This window comes from Sphaeramia orbicularis, chromosome 13 (genome assembly GCF_902148855.1).
Source record: "Sphaeramia orbicularis chromosome 13, fSphaOr1.1, whole genome shotgun sequence".
Taxonomy (NCBI): Eukaryota; Metazoa; Chordata; class Actinopteri; order Kurtiformes; family Apogonidae; genus Sphaeramia; species Sphaeramia orbicularis.
The window spans coordinates 9653966-9676887 of NC_043969.1; the positions used below are offsets into that span (position 1 = coordinate 9653966).

A 22922-nucleotide genomic window follows, 5' to 3' on the forward strand; every position below is an offset into this window, starting at 1 on the left:
AGGAGAGATCGAGGGAGGGAGTGAAAGAGAAGGAGGAGGGATAGAAAGAGAAAGGAATGGAGGAATGCGGAGGGAGGAAGAAAGAAAGAAAGAGAGAGAGAAAGACATGCAGGGAGGAACTGAATGGCAGAGAGAAGGAATGAGAAAGCATTGAAACAAAAAGAGAATAGGAGAAAGTTTTATTGAGGGTGTGTGTACGAGCCGTGACAGAGGCAAGCTGTTGGACGGTGACAGCCGCTGAAAGGCCACAGTAAAGACAAAGACACTTACACTTATTATGGGAGACGGCTGACAGATGAAGACAAGATGAGGCAGGACAGTAAAGACGCAGCCCAAGTCTGCACTTCATCCCCACTAGGCTGAATGTCAGGCAGCGTAAGGCCTCTACCGGGCAGTTCTGTTGACAAATTACCCCTATAGACTCCCCTTCAGTCATGCTTTAGGACATAGTAAAAATGCACATTGCACTGAATAATAATCTGACTTTCGTCTGGTGCTTTCCACAAAAAAATTAAATGACCATAACAAAATGCAAATACTCTTATTTGATAAATTAATCTACTCCAATACAAAAAAAAATGTAAAAGAAAAATTAGACTTGTCCATTCTAAGAAGAGCAATAATGTCAATAGTTTTTTTTAAAGAATTCGATAAATACTCTATGTTAGTCTTAATATGATACTCCAAGTTATATAGAGTAGTATCAGGCTAAAACAGGGGTTTACATAGGCAGAGAAATCAGAGGAAGAACATTGTTTTCAATATATTAAAAGTGAATGTATTGTCATAAATATTAAAATTAAATATTTTGTCCTTTTTTTCCCTCATTGTAAGGGTTATTATGAATATTATGGACAGAGAGGTTAAATGTGCTTTCTTTCTTTTTGTTTTTACCACACAGTTTGGTTGCATTCAAGAATATTTTACTTCTTTGTTTTCCTTGATCCCTATTTTGGGTGAGCACTGGTTGTTTCCTGTGTCCCCAAAAGTCCACTCTCAATCTTTGTGCATAGATGGCCTCAGGTTTCCTCATCACATTGCATACTAGATCACAAATAGCTTTTGTAAGGTCAGTGGTAAATTCATGAGAAAGTCTCCCTTCAGCAGATGAATATAAGAAAAACTATGAAAGTGTCAAACTCTGCACAGATATCATTTTGCAAAGTTAAACTTCGAGAAATGTATAGCAAGAGCTTGTCCTAAAACAAAAACACTGAAGTGAGAATGCAACTGTTTTTGACTCTTTGTTTCTTCTGTTCTGCTGTATGTTGAATTATTTGCACTGGGTATTTGAGCAAAGCCCCCTCCCACAGTTAATCTTGTATTTGTGTGTATGCAGCCTCCATGTTTAGCTGCAGTACCTCAAATGCCTCAGGCCACAGCCATCTGTGCCCCCCCACCCCCCTCCTCATTTTGCATACACACTAACACACACTCTTCTTTTCTCTGTATGCCCCCCTCCTCCACTGCAGCCGCCACTGCCATATATCTAATTTATAGCCATGGTGAGTGCGTTACACACACTCATGTATGCATAATATATCACATGTGTGAAAGAACTGTGTGTGGGTGACTGAGTGTGTATTCTTGACCACTACTCCCTCCCAAACACTCTCTCCACACGTCTTAATGTGTGTGTCTTAACATGTGTGTGACTGCATGTGTATGCGTGTGTAATACATGTGTGATTCAGCATGTATTGCTATTCTTTCTTCCACCAACAGTGGTAATAAAGTGTGAGAAGAGAAGAAGAGTATGTGTGTGTTTGTTTGTTTGTGTATGTGTGTGTCTGTTTGTGCGAAGGCCCAGCTGTTTCTGGGCTTGACATCCACATGCAGGATGCCAGATGTCTCATTAGGCAAATTTGATTGGCTCGGTCATTTAGAATGCAGCAATGAGACGGTTCCATATGTGAATACATGAAGCTGTGTACATGTCCATTTACATAAGAGGCCCCTCCATAAGTATTTACATGTGTACATATGTATTTGCATTTTTTTCAAGTGTTTCACTTTACTATATAACCTGTTAATGTAAAACAGAAAAAAGATTGCAGTGCTGACAATATATTTTTTACACTTAGCCTGTTCCTGTTGAACCGCTGCATCGTTATCTTTCTTTTAAAGATGAAGAACAAAACCATTTTTCAAGATTTGCATTTAATTTAATTGAATGTCATCTTCCACAGCCCCCCAAACTGGATGCAGTTTATTTTCTGATATCTATGTATTTGTTTATTCATGTACATGTTTTATTTTAATTGTCAAATTAGATACTCACTGGTATAAATCAAAATGTGACATTATTTAATAATGAAATACAGCACAGTTCTGACTAGTTTTGCTGTTTAGTTTTCAGATTTTATGGATTTCACAGTTTTTTAATGAATTTGCTGAAATACTCTGTGTAATTCGTTCAGGTAATGTCATCTCAATGGAGTTTAATTTTGAAAACTCTGTCATAGCACTGGGATTTTCAGTATAATGTTGGTTACATTCATTTTTTACGGTTTGCTGTCCTTATATCTATTAAGATGAGTGTGTTTATGTGTGTGTAACAGGGACTATTTGGCTGAAGTCACTGTGTGGGCTGATTAATAGTAAACACATTTGAAAACTCCATACATAAAGTCTTCCATTTTTTATGCCTGATAAAGAAATTCCTCAGGACATTCTGTCATATTAGTTAATTGTGCTGACTGTAAATAGTTCACCAACACAGGATCGGTTCTTAAAGGAGGTGTAACAGTGCACTCTAGTGGTCTTAGAAGAGAACTAATATGTGTGTTAGCCGTGAGTTTGTAAAGTCCTTTGTAAACATGTCTTTTTACCCTGCCCCCCGAAGGGGAGGCAACGGGTATTGTTTTTGGTTTGTTTGTTTCTTTCTTTGTTAACACTCTAGTAGCAAACCTATTGGTTGAATTCATACCAAATTGGGTTTATAGGTTGCCACTGACCCAGAATAGATCAGATTACGTTTTGGAAACCGTAAGTCAAAGTAAAAAAAAAAAAAAAAAAAAAAAAAAGAATTTTTATCTTATTATTATATTATATTTTAATCTTATTTATTTATTTATTTATTTTTTTTACCCCATTTGCTTATAATGGGCAAAATTTCAAATATCTGTAGCAGCAAAACTGTTGATTGAAATTATACCAAATTGGGTTTATAGATTGCCAATAAGAATAGATGTGGTTACATTTTACTTATAATGGGTGAAATTTCAAATGTGTATGAAAACATCAATTTTGCTTCAATTTCCTTCAAACTTGGCACATATATAGTGGCAATTGATATGCTGACATCAGCACACACAAACATGATGACATCAGCAGATCGATGCCAAAATAAGATACAATACGTGCAAGGGGCGGGGTTTGTTGTGACTGGCTCCACTTGTTATTGTTAATTGTCTTAAAGAAAATCAATGGCAAAAAAAATTATTGAAGTCATACTTGTAGTATAATTGCATTTAACTATTATAATAAAGACAAATTCCACCAATATTTGCACATCATAAATTTTCATCAGTAGAAACTTAATCAGCACTCTAGTTACAGCAATAATCTTACAAAAAAAAAACAAAAAACCATTATGTCAAATTCTCATCTCATAACATCTAATTCCTATTATACATGTCTTTTAATGGATTCATGTGGTCAGCTTTCAGGTGTAAGCATCAGCTGCCAAAACACCAGGACCAACCTGATATTTTACTGTTGCAAATGAAACCATGATGACTCCAAGATGACACAATTAGACAAGAGTCTAATGAAGACCATGCATTTTCATAGTTAACTATCACCAATGTTGCAGAGAGACTGATCAACAGCTTTGTTTGTGCTGTTAAGAAAAGTAAACTTTGCAGGAGGGGGAGGATTTAAGCATCCACAAGTTATCGTGTCATCATCTTAGGTCCTGTCTTTCTCTTCTTTGCCTTATGAGTGCCTTACAGTTCCCCACAGGCCTCGTCTCCTGCTGAACATAGAGTCTGCTTGCTTTCCTGTCTGTTCAGTATGACCTCTTGCTGCATCAGAGGTTTGGAGTCTTGGTCTGGAGTAGATGTTTGTGACTGACCCTCTCCTCCTCCTGCAGTATCTTCATTGTGTGGATCCAGTTTCTCTGCTTTGCTTTCCATCTGCTGTTGCTGCTGCTGCTGCTGCTGTTGTGACTCCTTGACATCATCAGAATCATTTCCTTTCCCACTTTGCTCTTCAATCACACCTTCTGTCTCAGAGTTTGGTGCCCCTCTGTCATGCACCGTCTGCCTTCGAATGGTTCGGCGGTGTTTGCTGCGACGTGACTGGTTGCAATGCAGAGTTCGCCTGCGGTGCCATTGGTTGAGAGAATGCTGGGCTTCTACGCTGAGCTGACGGGCAGCCAAACGTGGCCTGAAGCTGCTGATGTAGTAGAGGGAGGCGTACAGAGTTGTAAGGTAGTAGCCACCTGTTGGTAGAAGGTAAACAAAAAAGGGATTAAAAAGGGGCTTAAAATTACAATTTACTACTATTTGTGCAGGATGAAACATGATTCATTGGATAGAAATTTAATTGCTCACTACAGTGCAATTTCCTAATAACTCGTGTAAAATCATGAGGATGTATGTGAGGTAGTTTGTGGTCCAGTTTTTGACAACAGTTTCTGAGTAGTGACAACCAGTGGATCAGCTCATAACCACATCAGGGACAGCCAGGGGGTGGCAGCATTGTGACAATTAAAACTATGTGATGGTCATTAGATATCATCTGGTAAGAGGAAGGAGGAGGAGGAGGAGGAGGAGGAGAAGAAGAAGAAGAAGAAGAAGAAGAAGAAGAAGAAGAAGAAGAAGAAGAAGAAGAAGAAGAAGAAGAAGAAGAAGAAGAAGAAGAAGAAGAAGAAGAAGAAGAAGAAGAAGTCCCCATTTGTTTAGTTTAGTCATTACTGGAATTTTTCCATAATTTATGCAAACAGAAATCAATTACAACAGAAAGAGAAAACAGAAATAGTTACATGGTAAAACAAGACAATATGAAGTGAAAATGTATGGGCTGAAGTTTTAGCTCACTACACCTACCCTTTGCATATTGAAACAAGCAGTTCTTTGAGTCCAAGACAGTCCAAGAACAATTTTGTAATTTTAGTTTTTAAAATGTACATCATTGGGAAAGTGGAGGTGTTTAAACACTAGGTATGAGACAAAATATCAGAGTGGGAATATATTGTATCATTTTCTCTCTGATCTGTTACTGATATGATAGCACCACATACTGATGTTTTCATTGAAACCTATGAGAACACACAGACATTGTAGACATTGTGTGTGTTAAACAGACACTAAGTTAAGACTCTGTGTGCTTTTACGTACATTGTTTCATCCCAGTTTTCCAGTTCCATGAAACAGACACCATAGTGCTGTGAATAAATACATAATTCTATCTACATCTTTGTCTACAGTTACATAGACATTGTGATATGTTATAGATGAAAGTCTTGCAATAAAACAAGTATCACAGAATCATTGTATTGTGATAGGCAACATGTCACTGTGAGTCACTCAGTGATTCCACACCTTTGTACAGACACACAAATACAGTGATGCAAAAACAAAGATCTAAGGTGGCTCTTACTGATGGAAAATAATTTTAAAAGGTGAACTACCTCTGAACCAGGAATAGGACCAACCCAAAACTAGCAAGAAATTAGTGTATGAGTGTGTATACAGTACCTTCTCCCTGTAGTTGTGTGGGATCCAGCAGCTCCATCATATAGTCTGTGTCAAGCTGTAAGGTGGTCACATCGCTCCGGAGCAGAACCCACGTCAGACAAGGTAGGAAATCATCTGCTCCAAACACCGTGCCTGGAGAAAAATGGAGAGTACTTTCACCTTATAGGGTTTTCACAATGATGAAAAGATGCCTGTAGAGAAGTCATAATTAATAAAATACAAATACTGTCTACCTGAGCTGGCTGAGTTGGAACTCATGCTATGGTAGATTGTCTTGCAGACTTTGAGAAGAATCTGGACCTTCTTGTTTGGGGAGTAGGCTTCATGCATACTGGTCCACCTTTGCTGGATTTTCTCTAAAGAGTCAGAGTCAGGGACTCCAACTCCGGAAGACCCTCCAAGCTGATGCACCTCGTTTTCCTCCAGTAGGTGCAGATTGCTCTGGAGTCGCTGGAAGCCACCGTCATTGGTGTGAGAAAAATGAATGCAGGAGTAGAGGTGGGCAGAGATGGGTTTAAGAGTCACCTTGTGAAGGGCAATCTCCACTAGGGAGTCTAGAAGAGATGAAATGAGATATGATGAAAAGACAGAACATGTTGATGAGAGGCAACAGAAGACATGTGCTTATTAGGATCTCATCAAAGTCATCTCACTCACCAATCTCTGAATCATTTAAGTCAGTTATGCTGTCCAGTATTATCTGGATTTCTGGGTAATCCAGTAATGTTTCCCTCAATGATGTGAGAGAAGATCTCACTTCCTGTAAGAACTCAGACCCTGTGACCCCATCAGGGTCGGTCCCTTTCTTCATCGTTGTTTCCACGAATCCTTTGACATGCTCTGCAAACGTTCCTCCTTTCCGCTCACTCATCTCCTGAACCCGATTGATTAATTTTTTCTTCTGACACACTAGTCCACCTAGGGCCTGGCCCACCGCTGAGAGGCGATGCATAACTTTGTCAGCCAGCCGGTGGGCGGTGGGATGCTGGGGCGTGGGGCTCGGGGTCTGGGTCTCCTGCTCTTCTTCTATGCTGCTGATTGACAGAGAGTCAAGCTCTGCTAACGGTGGCTGGAGCAATGATGAAGGCCTAGGTGGGGGCAGCCAGACTCCATCCTCAATCCAGGACACTCTGTGAGGAGACTGGGGCACAGGGCTGGGTAAGCCTCCAGGGGTAGAAGGGGTAAATGGAGGCAGGCTTTCAGTGCTCGCCCTGTACATAGAACAGAAACCAGAATCTCTGCTGGGCCTCCGGAGAACCACGCCTTCTGGGGAAGTTACAGCTGATGAGGCTGGGGGTGAATCAGCTGACCTGGCTCTAACTAATCCTGGGCAAAGCAAACATGGACTATGATCACCACGGTGACAATAACAACTATCAAACACAGAACAATGTGTGAATAAATCAACCCCTGTATTTAAAGTCAGTTCACTCAAGTTCCTAAAATGCTTCAAGTTACAAAAGGATTTGTTCATGCAGAAAGTTAATGTTTTATCTTTCAGAATGTGAAATACCTGTCTCTACAATTCCTGCATAAAACTGAAACATCATTTTCAAGAAAAGAAAGTCACTATTAAACAATTCAGACCAAATAATCGAGTAGTTGTTAGAAAAACAGACTTAATCATTTATTAAAATTCATTTTCCAGTCTATTTCATAAGACATAATACCCTTTAGTCTAAGTCTTAATATGATACTCCAGGTAATACAGAGAAGTACCAGGCTAAAACAGAGGTTTGCATAATACCCAAGCAGAGGAAGAACATTGCTTTTAATATACTGTTGCCATGAAGTTCGGAAAAAATCTTTTTACATGTTCTCGTGAAATAATTGTAACAACACAATATATTCTTGATAGATGAAGTGTAATTGGGATTCAGTATGTAATCATTGTACTGGGTCAAAGGTGATTACTGATTTGTATAGATAGGAATAAAAGGAGGAATGTACCCAAAAACATTTACCATAGCCACAGAGCTTATCTATTTGCTACTAAAGTATTCCCACTTGTCAGCTTTCCTTCACAAAAACTACTGCACCGATTTATATGAATCTACCAAGAGGAATATGAGAAAAGACCAAAACCAATAAAACTTTAGAACACACCCAGCAAAAAGGGTGCACCCTAGAATTTTTCTCACTTTTCTATCATTGCAGTTTTACAGAAGTACAGGAACTGAATTACTAGACCCCCTGAAATATCTAGTGGTATCTAGTAAAAAGTATATTTACCTGAGTTCTCACTGGTGGCAGTAGAAGATTCCTGGTCCAATGAGATGGCTCGTTTGGACAGAACCCCTGCCCCTTCCCATTTTCTGGTGGTGCTGAGGCGTCTCTGTTGTCTGTGCTTGGTTGTTTGTGTGTTGAACTGACTTCCAGACGTCAGCCAATCGTCTCCATGTTCACGAAGGTAGAGGGGATTTATGATACAAAGAGCCCCATTGGTCGAAGTCAACTATGGAAACACACACATTTTAAAATTAAAGAAGTGAGATGTCACTGGAAGCTAGAATTTAGTTGTGAAATAAGCGTCAGATATCGACAAACTTATACTTTACGATGGTATTAAATTATTTAATGGGTAAGGGTAACACACATCTGTTATGATTAAAAACGTACCTTTTTTTGACTGCATTCTGTTGAGTTGTGTGCGTGCATGTGTAGGTATATGTGCACGTGCAACTACGTACCACTTTTGTATGTACTCATAATTTCCAATATATAGTTTACTTAGTCTGTACATCACTATTAACCCGGTGTCCCTTTTCCCCACTCCCCTCTGAGGGAGTGGCTACTGTTTCAGTTGTAGCCGCCTGGGGCCCAATGATGATGGGATCTGAGGTGACTCATCTGTGTCCTAACCTGACCTGTCACCCCAAACCTCCTCCCCCACCCTCTCCTGTCTGGATGGACTTCCTAACCCTCACCTGTCTCATCTGACTAGATGGACCCCCTCATGTGCTCCCACCCCAATGCATTTTTACAAATTGGAACTACATCTGCAAATGGACGTCCATCCATCCTGGTGCATCTATAGCCTGTCCCTCCATGGGAGTGGATCTCTCCTTCAGTGTGGTTCTCCACGAGGTTTCTCTTTTCCCACTGGGTTTTTGGAGTTTTTCTTTGCTGAGAAGGAGGGTCTAAGGATGGCAGATGCCCGGGACATTAATCCATTCCCTTCTTCTACTGTTTATTTGACTGTTTGTTTTCTTCTCCATATTTTATGTTATATACCTGTTGTGAAGCACATTGAGTCTGCCTTGTGCATGAAATGTGCTTTATAAATAAAGTTGATTTGAACTGAATTGAATTGAATTGTTATATTAGTGTATTAAAAAAGCTGATCTGGTGAATTTTAGTATTCTGTTCAGTAAGAAATATAGACCAGTAAGTGGACAATCTGCAGGAGTTTCTAGTTCTGTGCCTACTTGGTGTTGATTACAGCAGCTTACATGGATCTCTTATTATATATACATTACCCTCACGTGCATAGACAACACATTAGGGTATAATTTACAGAGACGCAGGATTTGTACCTGTATGGAGCACATCACGGTCCTCGGCTCGTTGTGGGTCATTTCATCGGTCTGTAGTTCAGGAGGGGTGCAGAGCCAAGTTTCTGCAAAGAACAAGGATTTCTAAATTAAACAACACTAAGCAACATACAGAATGTCTTCACTGTTTCTGTAAATGCAGCCGTCTCATGCAGAGGATAGAGTAGAGTACGACTCACTGGGTTCAAGCTGAGAGAGTCGATCTTTGTTCTTCTCAGTTACACTGTAGATCCAGCGAGGAATAGATAAACAAACAGCCAACACATCTCTGACACAGAAATACAGGAGAATATGAGATGAGAGAAATGTACTCAGCCGTATTTGCAGTCAGCATGAGCATTAAGCAGTCAGTTTTCAGTTTTTCATTGAAACTAAAGCATTACATTTCCAGTGCACTGTTTCACAGCATGTTCAGCTCTTGGGGGAAACCTATGTTATGATCATCCTCTAACAGCTATGCAGTATAACATCTACTGTTTGCTTAGTTGCTCGAATTTATCATAAAAATATGTTCTTACCTGGTAAGCGAGTAGAAAAGCACCAGCTGAGCCAAGTCAGAGAAAGACAAACGGGACTCAGACAAGTGGAAAACTGAAACATAGAAACAGAGAATGAGTGGGCCCAGTTAGTCTCATAATGTGTAAAATACAGTAAATGACATTCCTGGCAACAAAATACATATTAAACCAAGGGGACTTCTGAAAAACAGCTATTTTTACACTAATAATTAAGAGTATTTTCTGATGCTGGAAAACAGGTTGTTTGATCACAGAATAAGCAGGCTGCATGGTTTTGTAGATCTGGTCAGCAACAAAATACACAGACAATCACAAAAGAAACTGGAAAATGCAGTTTGAGAGTGTCCCAGGGGTGTGTTAGGTATGATTAGTGTCTGATTACCTACTCTTGTGCGCAGCAGTTTTGTACTGTATTTTAATTCAGCAGAAGGAGAAAAAGAAGAGGAAGATTTTACTGCACTGGTTTAGTCTAGCGTCTTATTTTTGTCAGATGTGATGATTAAAATAACCTCTCAGAGTAACACAAAAGGAATTTAAAAAACGCAAATCATGTCATGCACACAAACACACACAGAAAGAAGTATCGGTTTTGCATGTTGGTTCATACCTTTGCCTGTGCATTGGATGTTATAATCAAGAACAGCTTCATTTTCTTGCCCAGTAGACACACATAGTAGGCCAGGCTGAGACGTCTCAGAGTCGCGCAGCACCAGGAAACTCTGGAGGGAGACACAGCATGAGTCATTGCAGTTTCTGAGATATGACAGAAGCCTGTTGAGCAGGAAGGTGTTTATTTATGAAATTCTCACACTGGCAGGCTACGCAGCAACTAGGCATGATAAAGAGAAACACTGACAGATGACCCAAAAATGCATGAAGACAGAGTAAAATATAGATGCTTTAACACAACAATATATATGATGCATCTTAATCTAAAAAGATTTAGTTAACCCTTAAGGTGCTGATGTCAACTTTCTAATAGAGGATTAAATTGAGATGTTTTACCAAACTGGCCAAAAATGAACTCAAATACTCAGTTTGTTAGGATTCTTCTCATCTTTAACATAGATTGTTTCTTTCAAAGTGATTGGATGAAGTGCAGTTATAAAGTCAATAAATATAAAAACAGGGAATGTATTCCAAAATGATTTTGTTTTAAAACCTAACTTTAAAAAAAGTGAGTATTATCAGTAAGTGAAAGCTAAATTAGTCATTGTGAGGTAAACTAGTCCCTGTCAATGTTTTACTATAATTTATTGTTTCCCATAAAATTGGAAAAAGTTACTTTTTCAGACACATTCCTCTTTTTATTCCTATTTATACACATCACCTTTGACAGGTGGAATGATTATATACTGAGTTCTAGGTATGCTTTATCTATCAACAATAAACCTTATTGCCACAATCATTTCATGAGAAGAGGTAAATATTAGCATTAGTGTCATTATACTCTCGGTTGGTTTAACCCTTTCATGCACGAATTATGAGAACCTTAATCAACATTTTTTCCTCAGTGTTTTTATTCCTCTTTAGGCATGAAAAAAACAATGCAATTGAAAATTTTCGTCTGAAAAAAAAATAAAAAAATAAAAATAATAATAATAATTTTTTAAAAATTTAAAAATACATTAAAAAAAAATAATAATGAAAAAAAAAAATTCTCATGAACCTATTTTTCATGAAGTTGCAAAAATGTCCACTCATCTGGACACCACATGTTTAATTTTTGACACACAGAAACATGTATTTACTGATAAACTGTGTGAAAAGTATGGGGAGGGCTTGTGATTCTGGGGGTTTATGATCAGGAGAGATCTACATAATGTTACCAATTCATGTCAGAAAAGATATGTAGTGTCTTAAAACTTTAAAGCTGCAGTATGTAGGAATTATGTTCTAAATAATTGTAAAATTGCCTTGACTGTCACCAGAAATTAAGGAATCATGTTCATTTCAAATACTGATCTCACTGACAGTAGTAGTCCAGCCAGAATATTTGCATTTGAATAGCTCAGTGTCAGCCCCGAAATGATGTTTATGTTGACATTGTGTGTTTTGGTCTGATGCCCCGCCCATCACCTGTCTGCCAATCACAGAGTCAGAAGCCTTTCAGCATCCAGGTTGCCAGTTCCCAGTGGGCTGCAGCTGGAACATTTCTGATCACAAATGTCTGACGTTATTAAACCTAAAAGGACTCTTATTATTCCCAAATACATCGTGGCAAAGTGAGAAATAAAACAAGGAGATGTATAGGAGATGATTTAGAAACATGGAGACGGCTGAAAGAGGGGAAGGATTTGAAGACCGACGCTGGCCCTGCTTTAGTCTGACCACCGGTAAGAGCCACTGAGAGCCGGGGTCGTGGCCTCTTCACCCGGTCCCTTCTCCCGGGGCCGGGCTGCAGTCTCTTCTCCTGGCCCCAGTGAAGAGACTGCCGGTCCGGGACTGGTGAACAGACCAGGTACCGGTGTAGGACTTGTCTCTTGCCATGGTAGCTCCTTGTAGTTCAGTGTTTTCTGTGGAAGTGACCTGTTCATTTAGCGGTGTGTTATCCGAACGGGGGGGGTTCGGTCCGTGGTTCAGTCGGGGGGTCGGTAGTCCGGTGTCCGTGGTTCGGTGTGTATGTGTGGGGGGGTCGGTGGGGGGGGGGGGGGGTTCAGTAGTTCGGTGTCCATGGTTCGGTGGTGGTGGTGGGGGGTTAGAGCGATCGTGCGGCTTGTAGTAAAAGTGAAACCTAATGCTCATTTCCCTTTTCTCTATCTCCTGAATCTTCGCAAACTTTCATTTGAGTGTGCAGGACGTTTGTCCTGGCCTGTTATATATTAGACTTATGTAGAATCAGTCTGGTGATGATTTTTTTGTATGAAATTTATGGTGTGGTGGCAAGGATTAGTGGAAACACTAGTAGTAGATGCTCATGCGGGATCTGGCAACCCCTAGCCTGGGGGGAGGAGGAGAGGATACCACATTCTACAGTATTTTGAATGTGATTGCAGTACCAGTTTTGGCCACAATCCTACATACTGCAGCTTTAATAAAGATATGTGTTAAAAAAAAAACAAAAAAAAGAACGAAAAGAATAACAAAATCCATGAATATACAAGAGAACAGCTGTAGAATAGCTGTCCACTGTAGTGACCAGTGTGCATGAAAGGGTTAATCTACAGTGATGCCTCATATTCTACAACGGTGGCCATAAATTTTGGCAGTAACACTAATTTTGTTTGTGTAAGCATTGTGGCTTTAGGGGTTTTATGTTTGTTTCTTTTTCATTTTTGGGTGGGTTTCTTTTTTAGAATTTTTCTGTCTTTCTAGGGTATAATGAAAAACAATTACAAGCCCCATAGTTCCAACATTCAGGTTATTTCAAGTTTCAAAGACATTTTTTGGCAAGTAAATTACACTTTTGTAGCATTGCTGACCTAAAAAAAAAAAAAAAAGTAACATTCCTACAAGCTGAGAAAAAAGACCTAATTTTCAACTTTGTGACAATGGATTCTTCAAACATTTGTAGATAGATGGTTTTCATTGAAGTGGAAGGGGGTGAAAAATTGCATTTTTTTTTCATAAACACAAATGTAATGGAGTGAAAAGTATAATGTTTACCTCTGAGATGTGTGGGGGTAGAAGTATGAAGTTCCATAAAATGAACATAAAAGTACAAGTGGTTCAAATTTGTGCTTACATATAGTACTTGAGTAAAAATATTTAAATATATATTAGGACTGTCAGAATTAATGCAGAGTAATCCATCATCATGATTCATCTGATTAAAACTTTTCATGCAATTAACCCATCTGCAGTGCAGAATGACTCTGAACATCTCTGCCAATGCATTTGGGTCAGTTTGTCCACGCAGTTAGTGTTGCACATGCACAAATAGGAAGTGGATCCAGTAGTGAAAAGTAGCAGAACCAAACCATAAGACAGACAACACTGAACAGCACATTGACCCTCTGAATGGAAATATGAGTACAAAAAACCAAGATGGAAGAGTTGTTTCAAGTTGTTTTGTTGAAACTGTTGAAGGTGTTTAATAAACATGTTAAGTGCATATATATTCACTTCTTTCTTGAGTCTGTTTGCTCATGCAAATTGAAATGTGATTAATATAGATTAAAAATGAATGATATTTAATCGTGATAAATCAAAATTAATCCACAGCAACCCTGTGATTAATCTGATTAAAAAATTTAATAATTTGACAGCACTAATATATATATATATATATATATATATATATATATATATATATATATATATATATATATATATATATATATATACACAGTACAGGCCAAAAGTTTGGACACACCTTCTCATTCTTCGCATTTTCTTTATTTTCATGACTATTTACATTGTAGATTCTCACTGAAGGCATCAAAACTATGAATGAACACATGTGGAATTATGTACTTAACAAAAAAGTGTGAAATAACTGAAAACATCTCTTATATTCTAGTTTCTTCAAAGTAACCACCCTTAGCTCTGATGACTGCCTTGCACACCCTTGGCATTCTCTTGATGAGCATCAAGAGGTAGTCACCTGAAATGGTTTTCACTTCATAGCTGTGCCTTGTCAGGGTTACTTGGTGGAATTTCTTGCCTTATTGATGGGGTTGGGACCATCAGTTGTGTTGTGCAGAAGTCAGGTTGATGCACAGCTGACAGCCCTATTGGACAACTGTTAGAATACATATTATGGCGAGAACCAATCAGCTAAGTAAAGACAAACGAGTGGCCATCATTACTTTAAGAAATGAAGGTCAGTCAGTCTAGAAAATTTCAAAAACTTTGTATGTGTCCCCAAGTGCAGTCGCAAAAACCATCAAGCGCTCCAACGAAACTGGCTCACATGAGGACCGCCCCAGGAAAGGAAGACCAAGAGTCACCTCTGATGCTGAAGATAAGTTCATCTGAGTCACCAGCCTCAGAAATTGCAAATTAACAGCAGCTCAGATTAGAGACCAGATGAATACCACACAGAGCTCTAGCAGCAGACACATCTCTACAACAGCTGTTAAGAGGAGACTGCGTGAATCAGGCCTTCATGGTCAAATAGCTGCTAGGAAACCACTGCTCAGGAGAGGCAACAAACAGAAGAGATTTATTTGGGCCAAGAAACACAAGGAATGGACATTAGACCAGTGGAAATCTGTGCTTTGGTCTGATGAGTCCAAATTTGAGATCTTTGGATCCAACCGCCGTGTCTTTGTGCGACGCAGAAAAGGTGAACGGATGGATGCTACATGCCTGGTTCCCACCGTGAAGCATGGAGGGGGAGGTGTGATGGTGTGGGGGTGCTTTGCTGGTGACGCTGTTGGGGATTTATTCAAGATTGAAGGCAATCTGAATCAGCATGGCTACCACAGCATCCTGAAGTGACATGCCATTCCATCCGGTTTGCGTTTAGTTGGACCATCATTTATGTTTCAACAGGACAATGACCCCAAACACACCTCCAGGCTGTGTGAGGGATATTTGACCAAGAAGGAGAGTGATGGAGTGCTGCGCCAGATGACCTGGCCTCCACAGTCACCGGACCTGAACCCAGTCGAGATGGTTTGGGGTGAGCTGGACCGCAGAGTGAAGGCAAAAGGGCCAACAAGTGCTAAGCATCTCTGGGAACTTCTTCAAGACTGTTAGGAAACCATTTCAGGTGACTACCTCTTGATGCTCATCAAGAGAATGCCAAGAGTATGCAAAACAGTCATCAGAGCTAAGGGTGGCTACTTTGAAGAAACTAGAATATAAGATATGTTTTCAGTTATTTCACACTTTTTTCTTTTTTGTTAAGTACATAATTCCACATGTGTTCATTCATAGTTTTGATGCCTTCAGTGAGAATCTACAATGTAAATAGTCATGAAAATAAAGAAAATGCAAAGAATGAGAAGGTGTGTCCAAACTTTTGGCCTGTGCTGTATATGTGTATATATATATATAAAATTTATATTTATATATGTATGTATATGTATATACAGGATGGGGAAGCAAAATTTCCAATGAACATTTAGTTGTTTTTTCTCAGCAGGCACTACGTCAATTGTTTTGAAACCAAACATATATTGATGTCATAATCATACCTAACACTATTATCCATACCTTTTCAGAAACTTTTGCCCATATGAGTAATCAGGAAAGCAAACGTCAAAGAGTGTGTGATTTGCTGAAAGCACTCGTCACACCAAAAGGAGATTTCAAAAATAGTTGGAGTGTCCATAAAGACTGTTTATAATATAAAGAAGAGAATGACCATGAGCAAAACTATTACGAGAAAGTCTGGAAGTGGAGGAAGCAACAAAAAATGTACCAAAGCTTTTATTAAAGCTCTCAAATCCAAAATCCTAAAGGATCCAACCAAATCCATGAGAAAAATGGCAATTGAACTTGAGGTAGACAACAAGACCGTTAGAAATGCAGTAAAATATGATTTGAAGTTAAAATCTTACACAAGAACACCAAAACACTTGTTGACAACAGCTATGAAGGAAAAGAGATTGGAAAGGTGCAAGAAAATTATTACATGGTTCAAGAAAAAGTCCTCCATTGTAACGATCTTTTCAGATGAAAAGATCTTCACTGTCGGTGCTGTTCTGAACCGCAGAAATGACAGATTTATCGCAAAATCTCCTTTGGTATGACGAGTGCATTCAGCAAATCACACACTCTTTGACGTTTGCTTTCCTGATTACTCATATGGGCAAAAGTTTCTGAAAAGGTATGGATAATAGTGTTAGGTATGATTATGACATCAATATATGTTTGGTTTCAAAACAACTGACGTAGTGCCTGCTGAGAAAAAACAACTAAATGTTCATTGCAAATTTTGCTTCCCCACCCTGTATGTATATGTATACAGGGGTTGGACAAAATAATGGAAACACCTTCACCTCAAGATGATAATGCCCCAATCCATACAGCAAGAATTGTTAAAGAATGGCATGAGGAACATTCTAATGAAGTTGAGCATCTCGTATGGCCGGCACAGTCCCCAGACCTCAACATTATTGAGCATTTATGGTCAGTTTTAGAGATTCAAGTAAGACGTCGATTTCCACCGCCATCGTCTCTAAAAGAGTTGGAGGGTATTCTAACTGAAGAATGGCTTAAAATTCCTTTGGAAACAATTCGCAAGTTGTATGAATCAATACCTCGGAGAATTGAGGCTGTAATTGCCGCAAAAGGTGGACCTACACCATATTAACTCTTTCCCCGCCATTGACGAGATATTCCGTCAATTGCTTCCCAACGCTTCCCCGCCAATGACGAGATTTTCCGTCAATCCGTGTTTTCACTGTTATACTGTAGTTGGAGGTGTTGTGGATCATGTGAATTACTTTCCTTAGTCCAAAAACAAACAATTAAGCAACTTTTTCGGAAAAATGACGGGCCGGGTTTAACGTTTTTGCACTGGAGTCTCCGTATCCCATGGCAACGCATCCAGCGGCAGTCACTGAATGAGGAAATGAAGACTGCAGGAACCGCGCGCAGTTTCAAAAGCCTTAAAGATGATTATGGAGACAGAGTCTGACAATTCAATATATGATGGAGCTACAGAAGAACCATTTAGAGACAGGAACGGAGAAACAGAAGGTGAGGGAGACGGACACGGAACACGGGAAACAAGGAGCGGCTCAGGTCCGACACGGAGGTGCGGGTGGGGGGGGGGTGGGGGCACAGAGCGACACGGAGAAAATGACAGACAGGAGGAAGAGAAAAGAGACATTTCTAGAGGACATTCAAGGAGAAGACAGACATACAGACATGGGACAAGACAAAGGACAGCTAGTCTGCATCTGTTAGAGTGAGTTCAGATTCAGACTGAGGACACAGAACATATTCAGCTGTAGAATGTCAGCAGGACACAGGGAAGACACTGTTGGATTTGGCTTTAGTATGAAATAAATAAATACATATATTCATACAGAGATAAATAACTAGATGTCCATAGAATTATTTACAGATCAAACACAGCAGCTGGTCCAACAGGAGGACCTGGTGCAGCCAAAGGCCAGAAATCTACAGTATTTAGTGCATTTGTTTCTTTTTTTTCTTGAAAATGAGGAATATTGAGGTGTTTATATCCAAAAGCTAAACTACTATGTGTTAGACTTATAACTGATGTATGTAAATGTGCAAAGTTTAGAAGGAACCTGGTGCTTTACAAGATGTTCGGTCTAAAGTTTGGTGTGGATTCCCCTAACATTTTGTGGAATGATGGGATATCTTAGAGCTGTTTGTTACTATTATTGCTGTTATTATTATTTTATTTTGTGATTTTGAAGACAGCGTTACTGTTGGTAAATAAGAAAGAGTCAAAAATGTAAATAGGAAATCAGTTTTCTCTTGAAAATCAATATCTTTGAAAAAAATGCAATTTTCTCAGCTTTTTGCTCAAAATTCATTTTTTTCCTGAAAATGACCAATATTCAAATGTTTATATCTCACGAACGAATAAAGATAGAATAAAATAGTTTTTTGTGTTTAAAAGTTGAAGTTCTGTTCTTTCTTTTGATGTATTCAGTGTTCACATACTCCTAACACAACATTTTCAGTGAGCCTCCAAAGATTAGTGAAAATGACCAAAACGGCTGGCGCTGGCTACCAACTCACTGGAAAATGCTCTGGCGGGGAAAGAGTTAAATTATATTTTGTTGATTTTTTAAGGTGTTTCCATTATTTTGTCCAACCCCTGTATGTATGTATGTATATGTATGTATGTATGTATGTATGTATGTATGTATATGTTACATTCCATCATTGCTAGCTTTTGGTAATGTGCACCTTGAAGAGACATTTCCTAAAGGACATCTTCTGTTGTATTTCCCATTAAGAAGCAGTCCTGCCATCTCAGGAAACAACAGTAACGACTGTCCACAGGGATGGTTTCAGCAGGAGATAAATGAAAATGTAACTAGACTCAGGCCATCCTTCTGTGTCATCTGTGCACTTAACTCTGAGTTTTTTGTCCGGCCTCTCCGTCAGTCTGACTGATAATGATAGTATGATGAAAGTAGTGATAGTGTGAATCAGTAAACCAGTTTTTCACAGTTTTGCAAAGAAGCACTGACAGAAATTTCTTCTTTTTGTTTCATCAGAAAAGCTGTAGGTGAAATGCTATAATGGTGGGGTTTTGCTAAAACTTTTTGTCAATTACAATCTCTTTTCAAAGTATCTAAAAAGTAAATTTAAAGTATTTAAAGCACTAATTTAAAGTAGGTGGAGTTTTATTGGAAAAAGGTGACGTGTCTGGTGTGATGCATATTTCCATGCTCAAATCAGAAGTTAGCAACATGTGAATTAATGTGACAGTTGCTGAATTATTTGCTTCTGTTGCCAAAGAGTATTCAGTCTAATCTGATCAAACCACACCCACACAGACCTGATGAGACAGATTTCTGAGTGTTAACCTTTCTGATACTTTAACATATAATTCTGTTGTTAGTTTGATCATGATCTCTATTTTGGTAACCGTGTCTACAACAGAATAAGCGGATGGTTGAGACATAATTAACTTGCACAAAACAATTGCTGCAACGGCTCAGTCATGACGTTACATCACTAAAACTGAATTCAGACGCGCTCTGAAACAGCATTGCACATTTATACACACAAAGGAAGTGGCTTTCATGTTAAGCGTGTACCGAAATAAAAACGAGTTCACTGAAAGTCACTCATGTCGGAACACACTCAAGTAACATGGCAACAGAGAGGTTTTAGTTCTGTGGTAATTCATAAGAACATTAATCATTTATACTTTTTGATTCTTGGAAGGGAGATGTGCTCTGGTCAACTTTCCTCTTCAATTTTCCTCTGCTGACAGATTATGTGCAGAAAAACATACTGCTTCTTCGTGAACTGTAATTTACTGCTGCCAGTAAGAGTTTTGCATATCTGACTCATAATTTGCACACCCCTGTTCCACATCATAAACACAAAACTCTGATATACTCACATTCTCCCTTTGTAGCAGACACATCCACACAGTTAGGCTGGTTTTATTCATATGCAAACACTTCTGCATTCAATCCTCAAGCTTTTGCTGCCTTATCAGATGACCAATAAAAAAAGGAACTACTCTCATGTCATGATGCACACATCAGTGTTACTTTCAGTTAACAGTGCTCTAAGTTACACACATTTGGAAAAAAGAGAAACAGAACATCAGATGGCAAATGATAAAGTCAGTGATGGAAGAAGTACTCAGATCGTTTGGTTAAATTAAAGAACTGATACAATATTGTAAATGCAATCCACTAAAGTAAAGGTTCTGCAATTATTAGTTTTATCAGTAAAATTGTTCTTCAAGTATGAAAAGTCACAATACTGAGTTTGCAATAAAATGCTTCCTGTCAGTGTTTTACTACTGTATATGATGTTTATATTAATTTTGCTGTATTAATATGTATATGTATACTATTGTATATGTTTAATGCTTTAATGTATAATGTTTAATCATTTGATTATTATATGCTGCTGGGTAGCTTGAGTTTGAATCTGACAGTCTACAAGATCATCACATGTTTGTGGCGTTGTCCTGTGAAAAACATGTATCTCTGAAAAGTCCATTTTTTTCATGAGTTCAGAAAAATAAGACTTCATAATACTTGAGTAAAAGAATTCATTACATTCTACCATCAGGTCAAATAAAGTCTGAAAATGAAAATATGGCCTCAATTGATAATATTTAATTTTACATTAAAAATCCAGCATCGACAGCCTGTTGGGAGTCAACACAAAGGAGGGAGATGAAGTAAAAGTGAGGATTAAAGACAGTAAATGTAAAGAAGGGAGGATGAGAAAACAGAGAGACGGCAAAAAAGTAAAGAAATATTTCAAAATGAAAGGAGACAAAACTGCAAGTCACTTTACAGTTATGAAAGGTCCCTGTAGAGAAATATGACAGATGACGAACAGTGCAATGAAAGAAGATCCCTTAAACTAATATTCTGCACCAGCTTGGTTTGGGATGTTTACAGTTCTATGCACTAGTCTTTCGCTGCCTTTAGCTTTGTTGTTGTTGCAGGGTTGTAATGATCTTTATTTCTCAGGCCCTTTATATGTGTATTTTAAAAACACAAAAATTAAAAATAAATATCCTCTACAAGTAAAAGTCAGGATTTAGCTCGACCTTCATTTGGATTTAGTACATCTTGAACTTACTTTTGCTTGACTATCTAGATGTTTTCTTTAATAGTCTTGGGATACGTCACAAAAAACTTGATTAAGAAGCTCTCAGAGTTTTTTTTTTTTTTTTTTGGGTGGGGGGGGGGCTTTCTTTTTATTATTTATTTATTTATTTTTATTATAAACGTTATTTAACCAGGAAAAAAAGCTCATTGAGATTAAAAATCTCTTTAATTCTTCAATCGTCTGTTCAGCTGATCTAATTTAGTTTCAATAATATTAATTTTCTTTCTAACATTGATTTTTCTTCTTAATCTTCTTTACATATTTCTCATATATTAGAGTCGTGCATACACTGATACAGACATTGACAAATATGTATGCATGGTGATTGTACAAACATACTCATACCCTCCACCTTATGCAAAGTACTGAGGACTTTATCAAATGTCAGAAAACCAGGTTTGTGTTCTGACAAAAGAGAAGAATAAAATCACTGGAGATCAAAATGAATATTTCTCTCACTAGACAATTTAACTCTAAGACAGTGTGATGCAAAACTCATTTTAAAAAATATCTATGAGTGACATTTTGAACGACATATTTGGCATCATTCAGTAACACACTAAATATGCTGATGTTAAATATTAATGCAAAAATCTTCATTTGTTGTTCTTGTGTTGGGAAAGGGGGGAGTGTGGGGAGGGGCAGCTCACCCCAGCAGGCGTCCCACAGATAGTAGCGTGTGCCTCCTCTCTATCCCATGGTGCTCCAGGGCACCAGGCCTTCTGGCAGCCCTTCAGCTGCTCCAGGAGCGAAAGCCTCCTCCTGCTGCTCCTCCATGGGATGGCCGTCGTCCCATTAACTGAACTATGAACCGCCCTGAACAAAAGCAGTCACACACATTTACATGCACATTCAAGCACACACTATCACAAACATGAACATCAACAGTGAAAATGATTATTTTAAGACGATATTTGGGTTTAAGGCACCAAATGATGGAGAAACTGACATTACTTACATGTCCTTTGTAAGTTTGTTAGTTCATGTAGGTCTCCTTCTTTTCTTCACACTACCTACAGTCTTCTCCATGTGTTGCAATGTCCTCTGCCTTAAACTCTTCCTTTCTGCACAATACAAAATGTTGCCCAAGAAGTTAAAAAAAACAAAAACTAGCAGGTCTAAAAAAGGAAGCTCACATGCACTTCAGAAATACATCCTCAATATGTTTCCTGCTTGGGATATTACGCATTTTAGAAATAAAGTGACTGATGTAGGCTCGGCATTACTTTTGCCTTTGTCTCCTCCACATGCTGCCATTTAATGCACTTTCAGTTTTCAAGTGAGACCCTTCAGCTGATGTTTCACCACTGCACCTTCTTGTGTCTGTGGTTAACCCAGCTCTGCGCACTGAGAGCAATGTAGAGAAAACTTTTTTTTTTTTTACTGCATGTTCTCAAAAGTACAGCATGGAGCCTTTTGTCCTCTAAGATGAATTGTGGGTACTTCAAAGTTTATAGCAGACAATGATCTTTTCACTACATCTGAGATTTCCTTAAGTGTCATAGATTTTTATCTTGCAGATTGCACTTACTCCATGAGATATGTACCAACAGGAAAATCTTAAAGTGAACACACAGACAGAACTAATCCAACAACTTTTCATTTCTCTTATGCTTTCTGTCCAACAGTCTTGTCTTTCAGAAAAACCACAGCAAGAGGTGTTACTTATTGGTCAACATTTCCTGACAACAACACTCAGTCTTTCTTTAAATGCATACTGTCATACTTTCTGTTCTATTCATTTTCTGCCAACATGGTGATGCCATGGTACTGACAAAAATGTCAAGCCAAGGCCCAAAAGATGCTTAATGTTCCGCTGTAACTTTAGCTTTTGCAGTTTATACTAATCAAACCTAAAAAAAAAATTAAATAGTCCAGTCTTGTAATCTGCAACTGACTGCAAATCAATATATATCCAGGATGAGATGACCACACAGTTAAAGACATCCT

The 22922-nt window shown here is 38.5% G+C and overlaps 1 protein-coding gene across 3 annotated transcripts; it reads right to left on the reverse strand.

The window, feature by feature from the left end:
* Nucleotides 1-3446: 3446 nt before the first annotated feature.
* On the reverse strand, nt 3447-22852 carry rinl (Ras and Rab interactor-like). Of its 3 annotated transcripts, XM_030151824.1 has the most exons (12): nt 21931-22852; nt 21623-21788; nt 10384-10495; nt 9777-9849; nt 9438-9526; nt 9241-9323; nt 7937-8159; nt 6362-7030; nt 5938-6258; nt 5705-5836; nt 4052-4446; nt 3447-4006 (listed from the first exon to the last, which is right to left on the reverse strand). In XM_030151824.1, coding segments are annotated over exons 1-12 (2322 nt in total). In that variant the 5' UTR covers nt 21933-22852; the 3' UTR covers nt 3447-3949. The 3 variants fall into 3 exon arrangements, with proteins under 3 accessions (XP_030007684.1, XP_030007682.1, XP_030007685.1); XM_030151822.1 differs by having other exon boundaries at nt 3447-4446; XM_030151825.1 differs by lacking the exons at nt 21623-21788; nt 21931-22852 and adding an exon at nt 19735-20076 and having other exon boundaries at nt 3447-4446.
* Nucleotides 22853-22922: the final 70 nt, after the last annotated feature.

Excerpts from the sequence above, each read along its gene's own strand:
- rinl (XM_030151822.1), bottom strand. Across the intron at positions 9,527-9,776 it reads CTTTTCTACTCGCTTACCAG|AGATGTGTTGGCTGTTTGTT; the intron begins GTAAGAACATAT and ends TTTCTGTGTCAG. Across the intron at positions 8,160-9,240 it reads CCGTGATGTGCTCCATACAG|TTGACTTCGACCAATGGGGC; the intron begins GTACAAATCCTG and ends GTGTTTCCATAG.